At 42.4% G+C, this 24,570-nt stretch overlaps 1 protein-coding gene, 1 long non-coding RNA gene and 1 pseudogene across 3 annotated transcripts; 2 read left to right on the top strand and 1 right to left on the bottom strand.

Moving 5' to 3' along the window:
• The first annotated feature begins 2,271 nt into the window (after positions 1-2,271).
• SFT2D2 (SFT2 domain containing 2) lies at positions 2,272-13,866 on the top strand. Its single transcript, XM_011933415.1, has 6 exons — positions 2,272-2,360; positions 5,874-5,955; positions 7,372-7,407; positions 7,495-7,553; positions 9,841-9,870; positions 13,185-13,866. Exons 2-6 carry the CDS (start codon positions 5,887-5,889, stop codon positions 13,222-13,224), a joined length of 234 nt encoding a protein of 77 aa, XP_011788805.1. The 5' UTR covers positions 2,272-2,360; positions 5,874-5,886; the 3' UTR covers positions 13,225-13,866.
• Positions 13,867-16,282: 2,416 nt separating this feature from the next.
• On the bottom strand, positions 16,283-18,111 carry LOC105505550 (annotated as a pseudogene). The gene has a single exon (XR_001000764.1). The product of XR_001000764.1 is annotated as an ankyrin repeat domain-containing protein 36B-like (transcript).
• Positions 18,112-19,786: 1,675 nt separating this feature from the next.
• Positions 19,787-23,794, top strand: LOC105505552. The gene is made up of 2 exons (XR_001000765.1): positions 19,787-22,912; positions 23,009-23,794. It is a non-coding gene; the product is annotated as an uncharacterized LOC105505552 (long non-coding RNA).
• The last annotated feature ends 776 nt before the right edge of the window (positions 23,795-24,570 follow it).

Here is a 24,570-nt window from a genome sequence, read left to right on the forward strand (position 1 = left end):
GAATATGGAGTGTCACTTTCCTTTCTGAAGGTAGAAACCAGAAACACGTTCTTGGCTGAACTGCTTCCTATTGTCAGTTATTTTGATTTTTATGAGGGCTGGAATCTCACTATTCTGTTGAGGTTATTTAGCAATCTAGATGTCAAAGCCAATTCAGATTTCATTCTTAACCTTATGGTTTATCCTCTTACCATAGAAAGGTTGAATCTTTTAAAGTATCCCTGTTGATGACATGTAGTGCTCAGGGAACCATCCAGTCCAATCTTACTGCCACTCTTCTTGCTGTAGACAAGCCAGTCCAATCCTACAATCTTCCTATGAACAAGCCAGGACAGTCCTACTACCACTCTTCTTCCTACAGACAAGCCAGGCCAATCCCACTACGCTCTTCTTTCTGTGAACAAGCCAGGCCAATCCCACTACCACTCTTCTTCCTATGAACAAGCCAGGCCGATTTTCTTCCCACCTCAGCTAGTTCTTTTCTCGCCTTGGCAAGGTAAGTTCTTGGTTCTTGCATGAGTAGGAAGAGTGGTACCTTCTCATTTTAGGTACCACTCAAATGAGACTGGTGAGCCGTTAAATGCTTTAGTCAGAAGTAGCCTGACTAGATTGTCTGGGGCCTTGTAAAGCCTGCTACCAGAGCATCATCACATGGCTCATTTTGGAGTCCAAGGGGGTTTGGGAAACCAGACTCCTCTAGGAGAGGTTTACCTCAGCATAAAACCAGGTGGCTCATCTGTCAGGTCTTAACACTGGGGCCCTGCTACCTGTTATCATCCCTAATTTGTGCCTTCTGTGCAGGGTCATGGGCTCAGTTCCAATATGTATGAATGTATAACCTGACCTAAATACCTTTCTCCTGAGTGGAGATTAATGTAGTCTTTGGCAATACGTGCCACACCTGAGGGGAGCCTCTCATCGTTCTTTTCAAGCTTCTGGTTTGACAGGAACTCTGGAGACAGGGTTGAAAACAGATCCCTGAGCTGGGGGTAGTCAAGGCTGAGGGAGTTGCCAGTCTAATGACTCTTGACTCTGTGCCACTATCTACCTTCTTCCATCAGCCCGGTGGAAATATGGTAGGGAACTTTGACCACATTGCTAGATGGAGACCATGCTGGCCATACAAGGTGAGCCCTGTGTGAATATACATGGCCTAGCTGCCCTGTGTGGTGTTGGTCTCTCACTGGCAGCTGTCTTTGTCCAGCTTGGAACAACTATTCCCACTTGCATCAGGTGGACAGACTAGCAGGGTCACCAGTGCAGAGACTTTGTTGTCACTTTTTTTCGAGACAACAAGAGTTATATTCTTGTTGCCCAGGCTGGAGTACAATGTACAACCTCGGCTCACTGCAACCTCCACCTGCCAGGTTCAAGCAATTCTTCTGCCTCAGCCTCCCAAGTAGCTGGGATTACAGGCATGTACCACCACACCTGGCTAATTTTTTGTATTTTTAGTAGAGACACGGTTTCACCATGTTGGTCAGGCTGGTCTCGAACTCCTGACCTCAGGCCTCCCAAAGTGCTGGGATTACAGGCATGAGCCACTGTGCCCGGCTGTTGTCATTTTTGACATGGGAAAAGAACCACTGGGAGCTACTCACAGGCTGTCCTATTTCAATAGTGTTTTTGGAACTCCTGGCTTCTCCTGAACTTTGCTCCAGGAAGGGATTAATCATGATGGCAAAGAATCAGGATGAGCAGGACAGTAATTAATTAACCAGGATCTGTCTCGCACTTGGATGAATTGACTGATGCTGGCACCCTGTAAGTACAACATCTGAACCAAGAGTAAATAATGCGGGTGAGAGTTGACGTAGGAGAGGATGACCAGTGGAGCAGCTGCTTGAGTGCCGTCCCCTCATCTTTTCCTTATTTCCTGGGACCCTGCCTGGTGGAGGGTCCCAGGTAGACTCATGCCTTTCCAGGTGTGGTCCTTATCTTGCTTGGGTTGCGGGAAGGCTCTGGGCTACTCTAGGATTGGCTGTCTCGCCTTCCTGTTCATGAAATGGATTGTGCTCGAGGCAAAGAGTTTCTGCCTCTGAAGATGTTCAGCGGGAGGCACAGCTGTCAGCTGCTGGAGAGGAGATTCATATCTGCATCATAACTTTATAGCTGTGATAAAGTCTGGATTTGATGACTCCCATCGCCTGAGTGTGTAGGATTCTGTGCTCCTTGCCTTCCCTAGTACAACTTAACACTTTCTAGATTTAATTATGTGCTTGCTTTGTTTTTAGTAAATGTGTGTGTATATGTATTTTGTTTTTCAATTTTAGGTTGTTGAGGCATCTTCATTAAGCTGGGGGACCAGGATAAAAGGCTTCATTGCGTGTTTTGCTATAGGAATTCTCTGCTCAGTGCTGGTAAGATTTCCCTCCCTCCTCTGTCTTTTCCTCCTACCTGTCTTTGCTATATATTCCCCCTTTTGTCCACCTCCTTTCCCCTTTTGCCCTTCACTAAAATGCATGGATGAGAGGAGAGGGGAATCAGGGAGGTGGGGAGGGAAATGGCCTCCTCAGGGCTTCCTCTGTGAGCTCTGCTTGTGTGGCCAGGTGGGAGGGGTTGCTCATGTGCAAACACTGTGCTTTAAATTCTAGGGTACTCTTCTGCTGTGGGTGCCCAGGAAGGGATTACACCTCTTCGCAGTGTTTTATACCTTTGGTAATATCGCATCAATTGGGAGGTAACTTTTTTTAAAATCCAATCTTAGCTAATCATTAGATGGGAAAATGGATTTTGGTTGCCCTTGAGGGAGGTGAAAGAAGAGGCTCCAGTAGTTGTAAGGGATTTGGAGAGAAATAGTTAGATCATCTCACATTCATATCTTATTATTTGACAATATTTTATCTCTTAGTTTGAAACACCTGGGAGAAAGCAGCAACTGTGTTGCCATTGTGATTTTACATGTTCAGGAACTGCAGCACAGAGCAGTTCAGTGATTTCTCCAGGGTTTACAACCCAGTCCTTCTGCTTGCTGTATTCTTACTGCTGTCAGAGATTGAGTTGATGGTTTTCAAAGGGCTCATCACTCCAGTGGCCATAAGGGAAACTCGTTTTTATTAAGTGTCAGACCTTCCCAGACCTGAGTAGCAGCTCATGTGGGCAGAGCATCTGAGCGCTTCCTGGAGGTGGGCAGCCCATTCTGCATGTTGTGAATGCACAGACTTTCCAGGTCAAGCTTTCACACTGATGCTTCAATCACACTGGTGCTAACAACTCCACCCTCTCCAGCTGGGAGCACTGGCCTGGCCTCTACCTGGATGACCTGCAGGAACCTGAACTCAGGCATCTTTTTTCCCCCTTTTCCCTTCCCTTGTGTCTCTGTAAATGGCTTCAGAGTCCTGGGGGTCCAAGTCTCCCCTCCATGATTGCTCACCAGGGCTTGATGTATCCCTGTCTTACTGGCTCCTTCCTCTGTGTCCCCATGACCGTTTATGCTTCACTGACTGACTTGTATGCTCAGTGGGTAAGCATTGATCACACTCTGTGCTGGGCTCAGAGGATACAAAGACAAGTCCAGTTTGGTCCCTGCCAGGCAGACATATAACTCATGATATAACAAGATATGGAAAGAGATGCTCAAGGAGGGGCAGCTGACATGACCTGAGTCACAGAGGGCTTCCTAGAGAAGGTGATATCTGAGCTTGTCTTAGCTTTGGCCTGTATCACCCTTACCTGAACAAGATGCCTCTACTGGGTCTCTCTGTCTCCTCCATTGCCCCTCTCCAGGCCATTTTCCACTGCGCTGTAGAGCCATTCATTTATAACCCTACTTAGCCCCCTCGAGTGGCTCCCTGTTTTGTCTCTACAGATGAAGTCCAAATTCCTCAACATGCATACAGTCAAGCCTCTTTGAGATCTGGCTTCACCATTGTCCCATTCCCTACCCAGTGTGCTTCCCAGCCAGGCTGAACTTCTTGTATTTCCCAAAATGTCATTGTGCCCTTGTTAGGTTGTTTTCTCCTTCTGGAATGCTGCCCTATCTGTAGCTGCCCTGGTTTGGTAGATTCTTGCTCATTTGTTAAGACTTGGCTCAAAAGCCACCTCTTCTATGAAGCTTTTCCTGATTACCTCCTCCTCTCCAGAATTGATGACCTCTTCCTTTGGGCTCTCAGTATTCCATCTATATTTATGTGCCAGTGCAGGTAGCGTTTTACTACACTGACTTGTTAGGTCTGTAAGCCACTTGATAAGGGCTGCACATGTATCTTATTTGTCCCCAGTTGTACCCAAACTTAGCTCTGAGTCTGGCTGGAAATGGGGGATGTTAATTAAATGATTGAGTGCCTGATTCTGGCCACCTGCTTAAAGCTTAATTTATTAGTGCTTATGACAGTAAAATGCTGACCCTTAGAGATGTCTTTTGTTGCCTCTAAAGCTTTCTCCAATACTAACTTTTGGTTGGGGGTTGTTTTGGGCAGACAGTGTAAGTTACATTGTATAGTCTAGACTGAGCATAAATATATGGGTGTGTTGCTTAGTCCAGAAGAGCTCTTTAGCAAATCCCTATGGGCTGGATTCTTCATAGCACTGTATAGGGAAATAATAAAGGGAGCAAATTGTTATTTTCAGGGTATTTGGGAGTTTGTGTCTTTGCCTGTAGTCTGTTATAGTTTTGTGTATATGCTGTGTTTAATTTTTAGGACCAGCCTTGACTGTTGCTTCTTATTCGGTGTAGGTTAAAGAAGTGTTCTTTTAGTTGGGGCACTTGAGAGTGAAGCCTTGCAACTTAATGGCACTTCAAAGAGAGGAAGACTTATTGGCCGAGTGTGGTAGCTCACGCCAAGTTGATGTGTTAGACATGACAGTCTGCTTCATCTGTGATTATTCTTGCTAGCAGTCTCTCCTTCATACAGAAAGCATGCTGGGGACCAGGCGCAGTGGCTCACGCCTATAATCCCAGCACTTTGGGAGGCCGAGGTGGGCGGATCACGAGGTCAAGAGATTGAGACCATCCTGGCCAACATGGTGAAACCCTGTCTCTACTAAAAATACAAAAATTAGCTGGATGTGGTGGCGTGTGCCTGTAGTCCCAGCTACTCTGGAAGCTGAGGCAGGAGAATCACTTGAACCTGGGAGGCGGAGGTTGCAGTGAGCCGAGATCACATCACTGCACTCCAGCCTGGCGACAGAGCAAGACTCCATCTCAAAACAAACAAACAAACAAACAGACAAAAAACCCAAGCATGCTGGGACTGTCTTTTTAGAGCTTTGGAATCCAATAGCTATAGAGTCAAGTACCAGCTCTTTGGTAGCTGTGTGATTTTCTCATCTCTAAAATAAGTGTAATACATAACTCACAAAATTGTTGAGAGGAAATGAGGTAATATATGTAATATCTGGCATTTAGCAAACATTCAACAAATAACCCATGATGATATCATCCTCATTAGAATTATTCCCTGAAGATTATGAAAGAAAATGAAATGCTCTACTTTTTAACGTAATCTACCTAAGCCTGTAAGGTATGGTTTTTCGTTAAACTTCCCGAGCCTTGTTTGTTTCCATGAGCAGGTATTGTCAGGGAGGCAAGGTAGCACCTCTCAAGGAGAAGGCTTATCTAACCTAGTGGTATGATATGATTCTACAGTCACACCCACATGCATTTACAGCCTGGGTCTATCATTCCCTAGTTGGGTGGCCTTGGATAAAGTAACTCTGTGGGCTCTGTGTGGTAATTGTTCCTACTTTATGGGCTGGTTGTTGATGGATTAAATGAGAATAATGTACAAAAGCCCTTCAGCACAGTGCCTTCCACAGAATAAGAGCTTTTCAAATGTTAGCTACTGTTGCCGCAGGAAATCTTGGGGAGGCGCCTCAGTGTGCCTAGTGCAGTTCTGTTCTGAATGGCTTGTGTGGGTGTATTTGCCTTTTAGTACCATCTTCCTCATGGGACCAGTGAAACAGCTGAAGCGAATGTTTGAGCCTACACGTTTGATTGCAACTATCATGGTGCTGGTAAGGTCTGCTTTTTAGCTGGACTTCTCAAATGGGAGTTTTTATTTCTGTTGTATAAGATTTTTTTCCTTTTAAACCTAAGGACCTCTTCTCTTTTTCCGTTCAGCTTGACGTATTAACTTATTCCTATAACCATGTGGCAGAAGGGAACACTCTACCTAATGCCGCGATCCCCTCCTCCCCTACTTTGTGTTTCAGTGGGTGTCAAGGTGCTACCGGTTCTGAAAAGCACCTCTAGAGGGCATTGCTTGTCAGATTAGCCAGAGTGGTATGGTGGTAGTAAGGGAGCTCAGACACCTTCCTGCTGACTGTTGAAGCCACACACAGGCAGGGCTTAGAGGAAGTAACTCGGAAACACACGACTCATTCTCTAGGGTGGGTGTCCTGCCTTCTAGAATGGCCTCTTTATTCCTCATTATCTGACTTGGGGACTTATTACTGTTTTTCGTCAGTCTCCCCAAAGTGGGAATGGCCTCCATATGGCCTGTCATCCTTGTACCCTGCTCTGACAACATTGTCTTCAGCTTTGTTGTAGCTTCCTGTCCCATTGACCCCAAATGCCTCTCATTTTTGGCCTATTTTCTTCCCTGTGGTTGTCAAAATCATCCCAGACCTGCATTCTCTGGACTTTTACAACTATTACAACATTTGGAACTTGATGAACATACTTTTATTTTTAGTTTCATTTGTGTAATCTCATTTGTTCAAATAGGTGAGTTCTCAAAAGCTGTGACCACATTAACTATTTATTTTGTGTCCTTTTAGAGTATTGGGCACAATGCTGGACACAGAGTATGTTTAGGACATATTTGAGTAGTTACTGTTATAGAAGGATGGAGAGGAAAGGCATGGCTAACTGCTCTAGCACCAGTTGTCCTTGGCCAGCCTCAGATGTCCACGGCCTGGACAAGTCTCCTGTAGAAAGAGCTTTCTAAGAATGGCCTGAGGGAAAGTGTTAGGTGATAGGTAAACAAATAACTGGCATGCTGACTGTGAGATTGATATCTCATGTTAACCTTTGTCCTTGCATGTGCTTTCAGCTGCAGAGACTAGCATTCGGTAGGAGGTAAAATAGATTTGTGTTAAGCTTACTTTAGTGCATTCGAATGAAAAGATGGATGGACAGATGAATGGGTGGGCCTGAAATGTGATTTGTTTGGTGGGCAGAGGTTCTGGGAAAACTTGAAAGTAAAAGAACATCTTTCTCTTTTTAAGCTATGTGAATCTTTATTGGCTAGTTTGATTTCGTGGAGATTTTTAACTGTTCTGCCAAACATGGGTGCTCAGGTGGGTTAACTGCTTTGAGATGAAGGATGCATAAGTATTGTGTGTTTGTCAAGAATAACAAGTTTTGAGTTTTTTTTTTTTTTCCTGCCATGTTATTGTCATTAATTAATGTTTCCTTTCTCCCTTTAGTTGTGTTTTGCACTTACCCTGTGTTCTGCCTTTTGGGTAAATGTATATTTTAATTTTTCTTAACCATTTTGGCTTTTGCCCCTTGTCTCACACTCTCCTATAACCATATTATTATTTTTCCAGTGGCATAACAAGGGACTTGCACTTATCTTCTGCATTTTGCAGTCTTTGGCACTGACATGGTAAGTAACCTTTTAAACAATCCCCTCCCACATAGCCTACTGACTAATGTAGCCGAAGGAGATAAAACTCACATATTGTGGGTGGGAGAATTAAGAAAACACAGAAGCTCTTTAATTTAAGGATTCTCATTGATGAAAGTGAAGTCAGGCTCCAGAGCAAATGCCCATCAACCCAGCCCACTGCCAATAGATGGCATTAGTGGTCTTGAGTGGTCACAGGAGGCTGCTTGCCTGCTGTGTTTTTTGCTGAACTAATGGTTGATTTTTGAGATGTTACAAATGTTATTAAACCACTCATGTCTGGTAAGTGCAAGGACAATAAAAGTATTATAAGGGATGTTAAAAAGGCTTGTGAGTCCAATAGAGGTTAACAAAAACGGAAAGCGGTAAGAAAAATAATGAGTGTTACATTTGTGATAGAATGAATCATTTAACAGAAGGACAAAGAGTGAATTGTCAGCAGGAGATGAGGAACAGTCACTGACGAAATGGAAAAACGTGTGTCTGTGGGCTGTAAGATCTGCGTATGTGCTTAGAGGCCTGTTGATTTTTGGTAATTCAGCTGAAGAGCAGGAAATTGTAACTCCAGAGCCAAGCATAGTAAAAGGGACGCTGGAGACATTTTGTGAAACCATGAATGGGGCTATAGGTTCTTCGTCCTTTCAAGCCTATACGACATCAGAGTGAGGGGGTGGTGGCACACGTGGAATCTGTAGGTTCCAAGACATTTCTGTAGTTCTTTCAAAGTATATCAAGGGGTGGTATCTGCCAGAACAGTTTGAATATAGATGTGACTCACCTATTTTTGAAAAAAATGTTTGTTACAATGCAAAGAAAACAGGATTCTGGACATTTTAAAGTTCCCAAGAATTGGTTTAACTCCTATTTGGTAGAAATGAATCTTAAGACTGTAAGCTTAACTCCCAACCCTCCCTTTAGCAATTTTGGACTTTTGAATAAATATAGTTTCAAATTGCCTTTTGGAATTTACTATGTTGACAAGTAAATGAGCTTCTGTACATGGTAAGTATAAGGTATGGAGAAGGATGGTGGTGTTTTTGTGTGTGTGTGTGTTTAAATGCACATTTGAGTGCTAGACTGTTTATATTTTGATTTTCTTCTAGGGTAGAAATTGGTACCCATATACACACACCTTGCTTTGCTTATAGACTGATTTTGAATCCAGTTTCAAAGGTTCAGCATTCACATGGGTTCAGCTGAATGGTGATATTCCCTTCGACACTGACGTGTTCTGACTGTTTGCTTTTCTAAGGGCTGACCAGCTTACAGCCTGCCTGACACACAGTGCCTGGTTCTTTAGAGTTCTGGAGCCTCTTCCTTGTATATGGTTCCCTTCTAAGCAACAGGGCTGAGCTAACTGGGATTTACCAAGATACCTTTGGACATACTACATTTTCACCCATAGAGTAGTTGGTAGCATTTTTTTTTCTTCTTTTTTATTCTCTTTTCTCTTCTTTTAAAATTAATAGGAGCAGAGCAGAAAATTTATCCCAGTTGGGTAGAAGTTAAATTCTGTTTAGACTTTATAAAATGTTAGGAGTTCAACTGTGCCAGGTATGGGTGGCTCACACTGTAATGCCAAGACTTTGGGAGGCTGAGGTGGGAGGATTGCTTGAAGCCAGGAGTTTGAGACTAGCCTGGACAGCGTAGCAAGACCTGGTCTCTGCAAAAAAAAAAAAAAAAAAAAATTAAAAAATTAGCTGGACATGGTGGCACATACTTAGTCCCAGCAATTCTGGAGGCTGAGGCAGGGGGATTGCTTGAGCCTCCTAAGCTTGAGCCTAGGAATTCAAGGCTGCAGTGAGGTATGATTGAGCCACTATATTCCAGCAGCCTAGGTGACAGAGCACGACCCTGTCTCAAAAAAAGGGGGCGGTTCAACTATTCTGGGTTTTATTTGGTACTTTTTCAGAATAGAGTTTCTGTGCCATCCGGGTATCTGAAATCTGACTGTTTTAGGCGACTGCTGCTAGCTCAAGGTTATAGCAGTACTGCAGTGAGGCTGAGGTCATAGGGGTTATCGCCACATGAACTTTTGCCCTTCTTCTGTGGCTGCCTGTCTGTACGTGGCCATAGTGTGTGTGTTTGGGTACACATACATATATATGCGTGGGCCTTTGTGTGCACATGCTCACCCCCAGGCTGAGGATGGGAGAGGGTCTGGATAAATCAATGCAGGTACGCTTAAAGCTCAGAAGCCCATTCCACTGGATAATCTGCTACTCCCTTCATCTCATTTGACCCTTTGTTTTGTTTTTCATTATAGGTATAGCCTTTCCTTCATACCATTTGCAAGGTAAGATTGTGTATTTGGAAATATGATTTCTGTCATTCATTTTAATTTAGAGTCTGCTTTCAGAGAGTACATCCTATTTTATTTATCTTTACTGAAGTCTTTTGAGCCAAGTAGACAAATACTATACATCTCATTTAAGTAAGTTAAAGGTCACTCCACCACCCACTCTAATTATACAGCTAATGATGGATATTTACCCAGGTACATCAATTTCCAATGCTATGAACATTCTGCTCTTATATATGGTGCATATATGCACATTGTTACTCTTTTAACCTGTAGCTTTGAGTAGGGTTTTTTTTTTTAATAAAGGTGAATGTCATTTAATATCACTGAGTAAGATATGGAGGGATCTCAATTCGTGCTTCTTGCAGTATCCCACTGCTGGAAAAGTTTCACAAGAGTTTGTAAATGGAGAGTAAGCAGTACCAGGGCTTCCTAACTAGCAGTGTGACCTCAAGCAACTCTCTTGACCCCTCTGGCCTCAAAGCGTTGATAAGTAGACTGAGTTGGTCTAGATCATCTCCAGAGGCCTCTTTTACTCTGAAATTCTAATACTCCAAACCTCTTTAAGCACTTTCAGTGATGAACCTCTCAAAATTAGCTGCATGATCTTTGCCTCTGACTTTGTTCTAATGCAACTATTTAACTTCTATTCTTTTTTTATCATTACCTGTTAATTAAAAACAAGCTTTTTAAAAAAACTGTACTGGGCCGGGTGCAGTGGCTCACACCTGTAATCCCAGCACTTTGGGAGGCCAAGGCGGGCAGATCACGTGGTCAGGAGATCGAGACCATACTGGCTAACACGGTGAAACCCCGTCTCTACTGAAAATACAAAAAAATTAGCTGGGCGTGGTGGCAGGCGCCTGTAGTCCCAGCTACTCGGGAGGCTGAGGCTGGAGAATGGTGTGAACCTGGGAGGTGGAGCTTGCAGTGAGCCAAGATCACGCCACTGCACTCCAGCCTGGGTGACAGAGCGAGACTCTGTCTCAAAAAAAAAAAAAAAAACAAACTGTACTGAGGAAATGAAAAATTATGCATGACTTGGGAAGGAGGAAGAGCAATCTTATGTCTTAACAAATTCCAAGACTGTTGCTGATAGTGATTTGAAAGTGCTGAGGAGTGATTGATTGGATGCGAAGTTAAGCGTTTCAAGTGAAAGGTAGCTGAGTGGCTTCACTGATAAATTCTAGGAGGGTAACAGTTATGAAATACTCCATGCAGACCTGGTTGGTTTTGGGGCCTGGTGGCTTTTCTGAGAAGAATATGGGCAGGGATGTCCTGGGAAGCTAGATTTTTATGTGAAGTAAGCCAGAGTCCATCATAACTGAGGATCCAATGAGATACTGATCAGCCTGCCAACATTTGAATATTTCTTGGTCCCTGAACCAGCTACATAATTTTCAGGGTCCAGTGCAAAATAAAAATGTGAGCTTCTTGTTCAAAAATCACAGGCCGGGCGCGGTGGCTCATGCCTGTAATCCCAGCACTTTGGGAAGCCGAGGCAGGTGAATCACCTGAGGTCAGGAGTTCAAGACCAGCTTGACCAATGTGGTGAAATCCTGTCTCTACTAAAAATACCAAAATTAGCCAGGCATGGTGGCCTGCATCTGTAATCCCAGCTACTCAGGAGGCTGAAGCAGGAGAATCTCTTGAACCTGGGAGGTGGAGGTTGCAGTGAGCTGAGATTGCACCATTGCACTCCAGCCTCGGCAACTGAGCGAGACTCTGTCTCAAAAAAAAAAGATTATGAATTTCAAGATGGCAACATCATCAAATCAAGGCATTAAACCCAATGTGAACCCTTCTAAGTATGGGACCAATGCAGTTGCACAGGTGTCATTCGTGAAACTTGCTTGGAGTCATTCATTAGAGCTTCAGGCTTGATCTGGATTGGCATGTATAAAATTTATGTACAAGTGATTGATAGAATGATGAAATTTTATTTGAGATAGTGAGTTTCTTGTGCTGAGCAAATGAATTACTTCTCTAGTAGGGAGGGAATCACAGAGCTAGATCCCACCCTTCTATTTTTTTTTTTTTTGAGATGGAGTCTCACTCTATGGCCCAGGTTAGAGTGCAGTGACCCGAACTCAGCTCACCTCAGTCTCCAACTCCTGGGTTCAAGCCATTCTCCTGCCTCAGCCTCCATGTGCACGCCACCACTCCAGGCTCATTTTTTGTATTTTTAGTAGAGATGGGGTTTCACCATGTTGACCAGGCTGGTCTCGAACTCCTGACCTCAAGTCATCAGCCCGCCTCGGCCTCCCAAAGCGCTGGGTTTACAGGTGTGAACCACCATGCCTGGCCCCACCCTTCTATTTGTAAGTTCCCCTAGAATAGCTTTTCCCATGGTGTTCCACAGAAATAGTGTTTCTGTGGAAGGAAAGAGTTCTATGATCAAGTAAGTCTGAGAAACAGGTTAAGCAAAATTAGGTAAGTTCCTCTTTGCCTGGCTTGCTAGGTCCTTCCATATGCTATGTGTATTGTGAGCTGCCATGAGGGGGACTTATGTGGCCATAAAACCCTTCTTGTGCAGAGACTCTTCTGGGACTACAGTGCAGAGTGTATCTCAAGAAATGCTGCCCTGGAATCATCTTGATATTAAAATGCAGTGCCTACTCATGGAAATGCATCCATTCACCTCTCTCTCCCTTATGTGACTCCCAGTGTCCTTAAGTGCAGCACAGTTGAGAACATGGAACAGAACTGGGGTATGAGAAGCCTAGTGCCACACTGCACAGTGTGGTGTGGTGGTGGAAATGGAGGTGCTTACTTGGGTAGAATAGTAATTTCTTGAAGACCAACTCTTCCTTGCACCCTCTACACTGAATTCCAAGCGGTATATATCTGTGATAAGGCCAATATAGTATATTAATAAGTGCTCAGAACCCATAGTGAGCTCCCTTCTGCTGCCTGCTTAGAATGAAGAAAGGTCCCAGTTAATATTTAATGCTCTCAGTGCTTTCTGTGATTTTGGCTGATATTGAAGTACAGCAGTCCTGACTGATTTCTTAGTTTCTGATAGTCTATATTATCTTTTTCTCTGATTGTGATGACTATTCCCATAATCAGACTGTGGGGTAAGTGGGGACATCCCCTCTTACAGATGAGGAATTTGAAACTCAAACAGGACAAGGAACTTTCCCAGGATAGTACTACTAATAAATGTTGAAGCTGCAGTTTGATGCTGTGTAGGTCTGATCTTTCAGTCTAGGTGCTTTCTACTCTGCAGCTTCCACTTTGGGTGCCCTCTAAAGTGCCTTTGGGGTGACGACGTTCCACTCATCTTTGTGTCTTTTCTTTCCTAGGGATGCTGTGAAGAAGTGTTTTGCCGTGTGTCTTGCATAATTCATGGCCAGTTTTGTGAAGCTTTGGAAGGCACTATGGACAGAAGCTGGTGGACAGTTTTGTAACTATCTTCGAAACCTCTGTCTTACAGACATGTGCCTTTTATCTTGCAGCAATGTGTTGCTTGTGATTCGAACATTTGAGTGTTACTTTTGGAAGCAACAATACATTCTCAAACCTGAATGTCAGTAGCACAGGATGAGAAGTGGGTTCTATATCTTGTGGAGTGGAATCTTCCTCATGTACCTGTTTCCTCTCTGGATGTTGTCCCACTGAATTCCCATGAATACAAACCTGTTCAGCAGCAGCAGATAACCCTTGGCTGCAAGTGATTCCCAGTTGGCAAAAGGTAGCCCTATCAGAGATCACAGGGGAGCAACAGTAAGGAACAGAGTTTTGGGGTCCAGTTGTCCCTCACGTGGAAACCATCACCACTGTCCTGCATAGAGTGAGTCTGCTTTTACTCTGGCATCTAAGAACAAGTGACTCTGCTTTACACAAGCCCCTGAAGAGCCTGGCCATGGAGTGAGGTAGAAAAGAAGCACTTTTTGGTGGTATATGCTGTTTCTGAATTTGAATCTAAGCATTCTTGGTGTTCTGATTCTACACCTGACTGTGGAATGTATTTTCTGACATTAGGTGAAGACTCTTTTTCTCTTGGGTTTTATTTCCCATCCCTCCCTCCCTCTCCCTACATATCTTTCTTTATGACCTCCTGGCACTAGATGGGGAAAGAACAGAGCAGCAGCAGAAAACACTGCTATTTCTTTTTTGAGAAGAGCCCATAAGAGGTGAAAAGTCCTGCTGTTCTCAGCTATATTTTTTTTCTTCATTATTTATAAATGTTTGCTTTTAAACTGATTTTATTTTCCGTTCTCCCCTGGCGTTGGGCCAGGGGAGAGTGGGGTGGGAAGACAGATCCCTGCTGTGCGGCCAACAGGAAGTAGGCACGCCTGCCCAGTGACCTTTAAATAGTCCCAGTGTTTGCACTCAGCCTGTGCTGGGGACACTGGGGAGGATCCCATAAACTGCAGGTGGTCTCTTATCAGCCTGATGCCTAACCTACAAAGTGCTTTTGTGTCCATGATCTTACCTGGTTCTTATGGACAGCCTTGTAAGGAAGCAGGGATTGTTATCCCACTGTTCAGTCAAGGGAATCAAGGCCCACACTGGTTTTTGGATCCACCCAAAGCCACAGCTCCAGCCTCCTTCATGACCCAGAGTTTTCTGGCCTGTTTCTGGTTGTGCCTCCTGTAACTGCCTATGACTGTTTTCCCCATTTTCATCAGCCAAGCCATCTCCTACCTGGCTGTCCCTGCCCATCTCTTTTGGAAGCTTCTTCCTGGATCTGTAGGATGTTCACTGTCCCTTGTGTTCCCTGTCAGCTCCTCCTTGTTGCCTGACCACCATTAGTATCCTCTCTTGTCAGCCAGTGTTCCTGGCCCTCCAGGACCTCCAGAGTCATCCTACAAATTACATTTATGTGGATTGCCTTTCTGCCCTTTGCACAGGGCCAACTGGTCTACTAGGGCTCCTCCTCTGTCACCACTAAACCAAAGGAAGTGACCTGATGGTTGTCTCCTTGCTTGTGGCTAATTGCTGAACCTTTCTTTGTCCTGCTGTGGCTAAGAACTCAGACTGACTGGTCTTTTTTTATCTTTTCTTTTTGAGATGGAGTCTCACTCTGTCACCCAGGCTAGAGTGCAGTGGCGTGATCTCGGCTCACTGCAACCTCCGCCTCCTGTGTTCAAGCAATTCTCCTGCCTCAGCCTCCCAAGTAGCTGGGATTACAGGTGCCCGCCACCATGCCTGTGCTAATTTTTGTGTTTTTAGTGGAGACAGGGTTTCACTATGTTGGCCAAGCTGGTCTGAAACTCCTGACCTCAGGTGATCCACCCGCCTCGACCTCCCAAAGTGCTGGGATTACAGGTGTGAGCCACTGTGCCCTGCCAGTCTTGTCTTCCGAGGCTGGGGAGGTGTGAATAAGCCTGACGGGGCCAGAGAGAGGAGCTAGTCTTCCCAGGTTCTTTCTAGGCTATTGACAGCATCCAGTCATCTGCTCAGATCCCTAACCTGTCCTCAGCCAGGAAGGGAAATTTTATGCTACCCCTTTGGCTTTTGTGGGATTCTTTCACATCCCAGGTACCTCTTGAAGACAGATCTCAGAAGGGCTGTGGTGTCAGAAGGGGCATGGAGGAGGTCAGGAGTGCTCATGGTTCCTTTTCTTTAGAACTGATATGAGGCTCGGCTAGTCACTGTGAGCTCCAGCAGCTCCAGCAACCTGGAATAAGACACCTAGAAGGCTCACCCCTCCATGTCCGTGTCCTTTTTTTTTTTTTTTTAGATTGAACAACCATTCTTTATTTAAAAAATAATCTCAGCAAACTAGGGATACAAGAGAATTTCCTCAACCTATTGAAGGGCATCTTTAAAATATCTTCTGCTAACATCCTTTGTAATGATGAAAGGCTGAATGTTTTCCCCTAAGATTGAGAATAAGACAGAGAGGTCAGCTCTTACCACTTATATTCAACATTGTACTGAAAATTCTAGCCACTGCAATCATGTTTTAATTGGGAGTTGGGAGAAAGAGGGAGGGAAGGAGAAAAATAAAAGGACTTTAGATTGAAAATAAATAAGTAAAACTGTCTGTTCACAGATATTATCATCTATGTAGAAAACCAAATAAAATCCATTACCAGGTTACTGAAACGAGCAAGTGAGTTTTGCAACACTGCAGGATATATAATTGATACACAAAAATCAATTATGTTTCTCTATGTTAGAAGAATTAGGAATTGAAAATTTAAAAATAATACTATTTACAATAGCATTAAAATATAAAATTCTTGGGAATAAACCTGACAAACTCTGTGGAATATCTGTACACTGATAACTAAAAAGCATTGCTAAGAAAAATTAAAGAAGACCTAAGTAAGTATCTTGTTCATAAGTTGAGAGACTCAACATTGTTGATGTTAATTCTTTCCCATATTAATCTATAGATATAGTGCAGTCCCCATCCAAAGCCAAGCAGGCTTTTTTTTGTTTTGTTTTGTTTTTTTGTAGAAATGAAAAACTGGTTATAAGAGTCACATGGCATGCAGATAATCTAGAAGATCCACAATAACTCTCCTGCTGTGCAGCTGGTTCCTGACAGGTCATAGACCTGTCCGTGGCCTGCAGGTTGGGGACCTCTGCTATGGAGGATCCAGATTTAAATTCAGAAGAAGCTTCATCTGTTTCTGTAGTTTCATTTTCTTTCAACAACTGCTGCATTGAACTTCGCAGGATTTTCTGAAGCTGCTCAATTTGGCCATCTTGCTTTTTAATTGTATTTCTTAACATGGAATTTTCTGTTTCGAGCTTTTGTATGTGGCCTTGCGTCTCCTTAGTACATCTTATAGTTGCTGTAAGTTGATACTGTTTTTCTTGAAGTTGAATTCTCATCTGGCCTAATTTCTTCCTTGAATCTTGCATCTCACTTTCTCAATGGATGCAGTGGCGCAATGAAGCATCCAGCAAAACTTTTGTTGTTGATTGTTTAGGACATCACCCTGTTTTTGTTAAAGTTGTCTCACAACTACTTCTCTTTCTGCTTTCTCTCTTTCATATTGACTTTGTTTTTCTTTCAAATGATTAACTTTATTGATCATCTTATTCTTCTTCTAGCAAAAGATGGCGCTTTATGTACTCAGCCTGAAGATTTTGTACTGTAGCATCACATTTGGCTTGAATATCAATTACTGTTTTTTCTTGATTGTCAGCTTTGTTGTGAACATCATCCAGTTGCTGTTGAAGCAACATAGTTTGTCTTTGTAGTTGACATAATCTTACTTGCTTTTCTGTGCATTTTTCTACTTTATCTTGGCCATTTGTGTACATTTTTTCAATGTCCTTCATTTGACATTGTTTGGTTTAGCTCTCCTTGTATGTGTTCAAAAACCAAAGCCTTTTCTTTCAGAGCCTCTCATGTAACGGAGCTCAGTTTCGAGTCCCCGGAACTTACTCTCAGCTTTAGAAAGTTGCTGAGAAAGAATCAGAACATGAGAATTCAAATTTTCCTGTAAATGACACAGTTTCTCTACCGTGCCCTGGAAATCAACCTCTTGGTCTCTTTCTGTTGAGTGACTTTGATCATGATCACGTAGAGCAGCATTCAGTCTACGATGGTATGATTCCATTTCGTCAGTCTTTGCCTGCTTTGTTTTTCCTTCTCCAGTTTGGAACAGAGCGTTGTGTTCTCATCTGTCAGAGCAGTAAGCTGTCCACTATAATGGGCTATCGCTTTTGTTGATGTTTCCCCATTCTGTTTTAGAGCCTTTTGAGGTCTTCATGCTTTCTTTTTATAATTTCAATGTCTTTTAGGTATTTCTTTTCCAGGATTTGATTTTTTATTGTGTCTATTTCCAGCCTGAGCCTGGCCATTTCATTTTACATCAAGTGGTTTTTATGCAACAGGTCTTCTTTTTCATGACTATCAGAAATCTCAAACTGCAGAGTTCTTGTTCCCATTCAAGTTGTTGATACTCTAACTGTGATTTTTTTTTTAAGATAGTCTTGTAGTACACTAGTCTTTTTCATTTTTTGAATTTTTACTGTAAGTCACTCACAATGATTATCTTTAAGTTCTGTTGATCTTTTACATAAACTACATTTTAAATTTTGGTCTTTTTTTATACGAGATTCTGGAAATTATTTTTTATTATACTTTAAGTTCTGGGGTACATGTGCAGAACATGCGGGTTTGTTACATTGGTATACATGTAATGCTATCCCTCCCCTAGCCCCCCATCCCCCAACAGGCCCCGGTGTGTGATGTTCCCCTCCTTTTTCTATGTGTTCTCACTGTTCAGCTCCCACTTATGAGTGAGAATGTGCGGTGTTTGGTTTTCTGTTCTTGCGATAGTTTGCTGAGAATGATGGTTTCCAGCTTCATCCATGTCCCTACAAAGGACATGAACTCGTCCTTTTTTATGGCTGCATACTATTCCATGGCATATATATGCCACATTTTCTTTATCCAGTCTATCATTGATGGACATTTGGGTTGGTTCCAAGTCTTTGCTGTTGTGAACAGTGCTGCAGTTTGCATGTGTCATAGTAGAATGCTTTATAACCCTTTGGGTATATACCCAGTAATGGGATCTCTGGGTCAAATGGTATTTCTAGTTCTAGATCCTTGAGGAATCACCACACTGTCTTCCACAATGGTTGAACTAATTTACACTCCCACCAACAGTGTAAAAGCATTCCTGTTTCTTCACATTCTCTCCAGCATCTGTTGTTTCCTGACTTTTTAATGATTGCCTTTCTAACTGGTGTGAGATGGTATCTCATTGTGGTTTGGATTTGCATTTCCCCAATGACCAGTGATGATCATTTTTTCATATGTTTGTTGGCCGCATAAATGTCTTCTTTTGAGAAGTGTCCTTCATATCCTTTGCCCACTTTTTGATGGGGTTGTTTGTTTTTTTTCTTATAAATTTATTTAAGTTCTATGTAGATTCTAGAGATTAGCCCTTTGTCAGATGGATAGATTGCAAACATTTTCTCCCATTCTGTAGGTTACTTGTTCACTCTGATGATAGTTTCATTTGTTGTGCAGAAGCTCTTTAGTTTAATGAGATCCCATTTGTCTATTTTGGCTTTTGTTACCATTGCTTTTGGTGTTTTAGTCATGAAGTCCTTGCCCATGCCTATGTCCTGAATGGTATTGCCTAGGTTTTCTTCTAGGGTTTTTATGGTTTTGGGTCTTACATTTAAGATTTCCTCTTTTCCTAATTGAATACCCTTTCTTTCTTTCTCTTGCCTGATTGCCCTGGCCAGAACTTACAATACTGTGTTGAATAGGAGTGGTGAGAGAGGACATCCTTGTCTTGTGCCAGTTTTCAAAGGGAATGCTTCCAGTTTTTGCCCATTCAGTATGACATTGGCTGTGGGTTTGTCATAAACAGCTCTTATTATTTTGAGATATGTTCCATCAATACCTAGTTTATTAAGAGTTTTTAGCATGAAGGGCTGTTGAATTTTGTTGAATGCTTTTCTGCATCTATTGAGTTAGGGAGGATTCCCTGTTTTTCTATTGTTTGGAATAGTTTCAGAAGGAATGCTACTAGCTCCTCTTTGTACCTCTGGTAGAATTCGGCTGTGAATCCGTCTGGTCCTGGACTTTTTTTGGTTGGTAGGCTATTACTGCCTCAATTTCAGAACTTGTTATTGGCCTATTCAGGGATTTGACTTCTTCCTGGTTTAGTGTTGGGAGGGTGTATGTGTCCAGGAGTTTATCCATTTCTTCTAGATTTTCTGCTTTATTTGCGTAGAGGTGTTTATAGTATTATCTGATGGTGGTTTGTATTTCTGTGGGATAGGTGGTGATATCCCCTTTACCATTTTTTATTGTGCCTATTTTATTCTTCTCTCTTTTCTTCTTTATTAGTCTGGCTAGCAGTCTATCTATTTTGTTGATCTTTTAAAAAAACCAGCTCCTGGGTTCATTGGTTTTTTGAATGAGTTTTCGTGGTCTCTCTCTCCTTCAGTTCTGCTGTGATCTTAGTTCTTTCTTGTCTTCTGCTAGCTTTTGAATTTGTTTGCTCTTGCTTCTCTAGTTCTTTTAATTGTGATGTTAGGGTGTCGATTTTAGATCTTTCCTGCTTTCTCTTGTGGGCATTTAGTGCTATAAATTTCCCTCTACACACTGCTTTAATTTTGAAATGCAGTCTCCCTCAGTTTTCCAGGCTGGAGCGTGGTGGCATGATCTCAGCTCACTGCAACCTCTGCCTTCCGGGTTCAAGCGATTCTCGTGCCTCAGCCTCCCAAGTAGCTGGGACTACAGGCGTGTGCCACCACACCCAGCTAATTTTTGTATTTTTAGTAGAAATGGGGTTTCACCATGTTGTCCAGACTGGTCTTGAACTCCTGATCTCAAGTGATCCGCCTGCCTTGGCTTCCCAAAGTGTTGGGATTACAGGCGTGAGCCACCGCGCCCAGCCCCATGTCCTTTTTAATCCCTGGATTGACTTTGTGGGACATGAGGCCAGGGTACTAAGATGTCACCAGGGCTTTATAGGCTTATTTATAGCATAATAGTAGTGAATGTAGTCTTTGAAGTCAGTTGCATCTTGGTGTGAGCTGGGACTAGTCATATACTAGTTGTGTCATATTGAACAAGTTACCTAACCTCTGGTTCCTCAGTTTGTTCATCTGTTTAAAAATTATGGGAATAACAATTCCTGCTGGGTCATTGCAAGATGTCAGTGAGCCATGTCAAGTGCTTAGAATAGGGCTTGGCATAAGTAGAGCCTCAGTAGGGTAGGTGTTATTTAATCCCAGAAATAACTGGCAACTTTGGAAGATGAGAGTGAATGTCTCTAGTCATTAATTTATCTAACGAATACTTATCTAATACTATGTGCCTGGCCCTGTGGACACTGCCATGTTTTTTCTCATTCAGTATTCACAGTGACTGCCCAGTGAATGGTATTGCCTCCATCCTCTGAGAGGGTAAAGAGCCTATCCCAGACCCCACCAGTGGAGGCATCAGGGAGGGGTTCTTGGCAGGAGATGGGTCTTGTAGAAAGGCTTCTGCTTTGCTTTCACTCACTGCCTGTGGCCAGTTTGCTCAGACAGCTCCCCTCAGGACACCATAGACAGCTTTTGCATGACCCTGCCTCCCAGGGTTTTCCTTAAGTTGCCCTATTCTTTAGTTGTTTCCCTACTTGTTTTTGTTAGACTGTGGGAGGAAGAAATCCATTTCAAATCTGCTGAAACCTGTTACCAAGCAACAGCAGTGGTTAAAAGCAACCTGATGAGTGAGTAAAGAATTAGGGTTTCAGACCTGTGGTTAATAATGGTCTCTATCTCCCTGCAGACCTGCATTCCCTTCTCTTCTGTTCACTGCTGGGTGAAGGAGGGCTCGCTGCATTTTGGAAGTTAAGGGAACCAATAAAGTGACTCTTTTGCAGATGGGAATGTGGTACTCAGCCAGCCATGTGGAAGCACTGTCCTGGCGTGATCTGCCCTGGGCTGTTGGCTCTCTGAATGCCGTCTTGGGAGAAGCACTGCCCTTCAGACCAGAAGAGATGGCTTCCAGTCCCCTCTCCGTCTTGTCGCAGCTTCTCTGAGGTTGCTTGTTGAGTATTGGACGTGCTGTGTACTAACTCAATCCCATCTCTTGTCTCATTATCTGAAATGCATCCGCATTTGCAGAATGGGCTCCAAGGGAGCCTTCAGTTCTGCTCCTCCAATAGCCGTAGCTCAGACCCCAGCTCAAGATACCTTGTCTCTGGAAAGGGCAAAACGTTATCCCCAGTGTAGCATTTTCACTGGGTTGATTATCTCAGTGCTGGATCATCTGTCTATCACCCTTGTGTGGAGACTTTGTGAATTATCTGCCTGAGTGCCACCTCCCATCCACCCTAATCACTGCATGCTCAAGGAGCAAGAAATAAAATCATGAAATGCATTCCAAATAAAATCACTTTTTGGCTGGGTGCAGTGGCTCACACTCCCAAAGTAATCCCAGCACTTTGGGAGGCTGAGGTGGGTGGATCGCTTGAGGCCAGGAGTTCAAGAGCAGCATGGCCAACAGGGCGAAACCCCATTTCTACAAAAAATACAACAGCAAAAAAATCAGCCAGGGTAACTGGTGTGTGCCTATAATCCCACCTACTTGGGAGGGAGGCTGAGGCACAAGAATTGCTTGAACCCAGGAGGTGGAAGTTCAGTGAGCCGAGATCATGCCCCTGCACTGCAGCCTGAGCAACAGAGCGAGACTCTGTCTCAAAAATAAATAAATTTTAAAAAATCACTTTTTGATACTTCTGTTCAAATAGATAATAAGGGACCATATCTTAAAGTGTGGAGGATCTGGCTTGGCTTCAGTTTTCCCTATGAAAGTGACAGATGTTGCATCATGAGACTTAGTGGAATGAATTGGGAAATTGAAGGGCAGCCCCATGGCTGTGGATTCTATTTTCTATGGGACTGTTTATGCCAGACTTTGTTTATTTTCTCTTTGCTCAGATAACTTCTGACTAGAGTCGACTGTAGGATTATAAATAGTTTAAAATACCTATTCTCAAACCTCATTTTCAGCGTATAAATTTTTAAGAATCAGTGTTTAAAGATACATGAAGCTATTTGCTAGATTTTTGTTCTAGTTTTTTTTAATTTAAAAATCGTAAGTTTTTTTTAGTAAGCTTAAGATGTCCAGTAGTTTATTTGCAGACAGCATTTTTAAAAAGTGAATAGATGTTTAGCTGAAGTTAAATATAGATTTACGACTGTGTAACTCTTGGTAAGATATAACAAAACCTAGACATCTAAAGTTTTTGGAAATTTTTATTTTAAAAGTGTTTTGGGAGGTAAAATTGTGTGACTTTACCTTGGGTTAATAGTTTTATAGTTAAGAAGAAAGTCTGGCGAAGTTTACTTGATCTCAGTTCACTCAAGAATAGGGTATTTAGTTCCACTTTGGTTATTTTCACTTCTACCCTAAAGTCATAGTCCCTGTTACTTAAGCTTTACCCTTGACTTACCAGTTTTTGTAGCAGCAAGATAAATGGGGAGTAGCAGTGCCTTTGTTAATGTAAATTGACAAAAAATTATGTCCTTTTCTAGCAGGAGTAGATAAACTGATAATGGGCTAAGAAATGTACAAAATGATTTTCTGTAGACAGGATGATCTGTAACCATGAGTCCACTAGACAGGAGAAACTTTGCTGTTTAAAATGAAAGGTTATTCAGGATTTGGAATAATTTGCTAAAAAAAGTAAAATTAAAGGTCAGTTCATAGCATTGTAGCAAATGATGGTACATATTCACAACAAAGTAATGCGACTACATTTAATACATAGCCACAAACAACAAAAGGACAGCTGGTCCCTGATATGTACTGGCTACCTGGACATAATATCCTTGTGAGGCATCCTTAAAGGACAAATTGCAGCTGGTATTTGGGTGAATGTTGCTCTGTGCCTGTTGAATGTCCATGCGACAAGAAGTTATGAGCCTTGTTCTAAGTACAAATGAACCTTGTATTTGTTTAATCCCCTAAGGGAGAGCTATAGTTTACATTCAATTTTTTGGTCTTTCTGCTATGAAAGGTGTTTATTTTGCCTTTGTCAATGTGTTTGCAACCTTAAATAAGGAAAGGGAAAAAAGCCCTCTGAACTCTGATCTTTTGCTGCTTCTGTAAATTTTGATTATGAAGTTGGGAGTGAGGACATTCAAAAGCCCATGGTGAATTTATATGCCTTTAGAATATTGTGCCCGTTTTAAAATGTTTGAGCTTTTAAAACACTTGGTTGAAACATGAATCCTTTTTTGTAATTGTATAAATACTCATAACTAATTTTGAATGCTACTGATTGTGTAACTAAATTTTTGTAACCAAAAACACATTCTTGAGTACTACTTTTCCTACCTTGAAAATCTATTTCATTTAATAAATACTGTTTTCTTTATGCTAACTTAACTTTAAAAGGAATGTTGCCAAGCTGTCTCTCCTCCCCATCACAATTTTTTTTTGCTTTTTTTCTTCAATAAATGATAGCATTATGATCTTTAATAAATCTAGTGTTGTCTCTTACTCATGTCTGTATTTCCAGAAGTCTTTAAGCCACATGAAGATTGTACAACTATAAGAAAAAACCGTATCTTTAATTTGAATTCTCAGTGTGTAGCACACATTATAGGCACTTAAAGATGTTTTTGCAGGCCTAACTTGACATGTAGTCCTCTCTTTTAAATGACTTAGGGTTCCACATGGGTCTAGGGACAGTTTGGAAGGTTTTCAAAAGGTAAGAAATTTCCTTAAGTATTTATTTTGGGGAAAAAAAAAATATATATACATACATACATACAAATACTTTTTTTTTTTCTTTTTTTTTAGATGACGTCTCACTCTGTTGCCCCGGCTGGAATGCAGTGGTGTGATCTTGGCTCACTGCAACCTCAGCCTCCCAAGTTCAAGTGATTCTCATGCCTCAGACTCTGAAGTAGCTGGGATTACAGTCGTGCATGACCACACCCAGCTACTTTTTGTATTTTTGGTAGAGACAGGGTTTTACTACGTTAGCCAGGCTGGTCTTGAACTCCCGACCTCAGGTGATCCACCCGCCTCAGCCTCCCACAGTGCTGGGATTACAGGCATGAGCCACTGTGCTCGGCCTGTTTTGGCATATTCCTCTATACCTAGCTGGTTTATTTATTTTGTGTAAAGTAGGTTGTCTAATTGACATAAAGTTGTTCATGATGTTTTCCTATTTTAATATCGGTAAGATTTCTACTTATGTCCTTTCTTTCATTGCTAATGTTGGTAATTTGAGCCTTCTCTTGCCTTGC

This window comes from Colobus angolensis, unplaced genomic scaffold, assembly GCF_000951035.1.
Source record: "Colobus angolensis palliatus isolate OR3802 unplaced genomic scaffold, Cang.pa_1.0 Scaffold126, whole genome shotgun sequence".
Taxonomy (NCBI): domain Eukaryota; kingdom Metazoa; phylum Chordata; class Mammalia; order Primates; family Cercopithecidae; genus Colobus; species Colobus angolensis.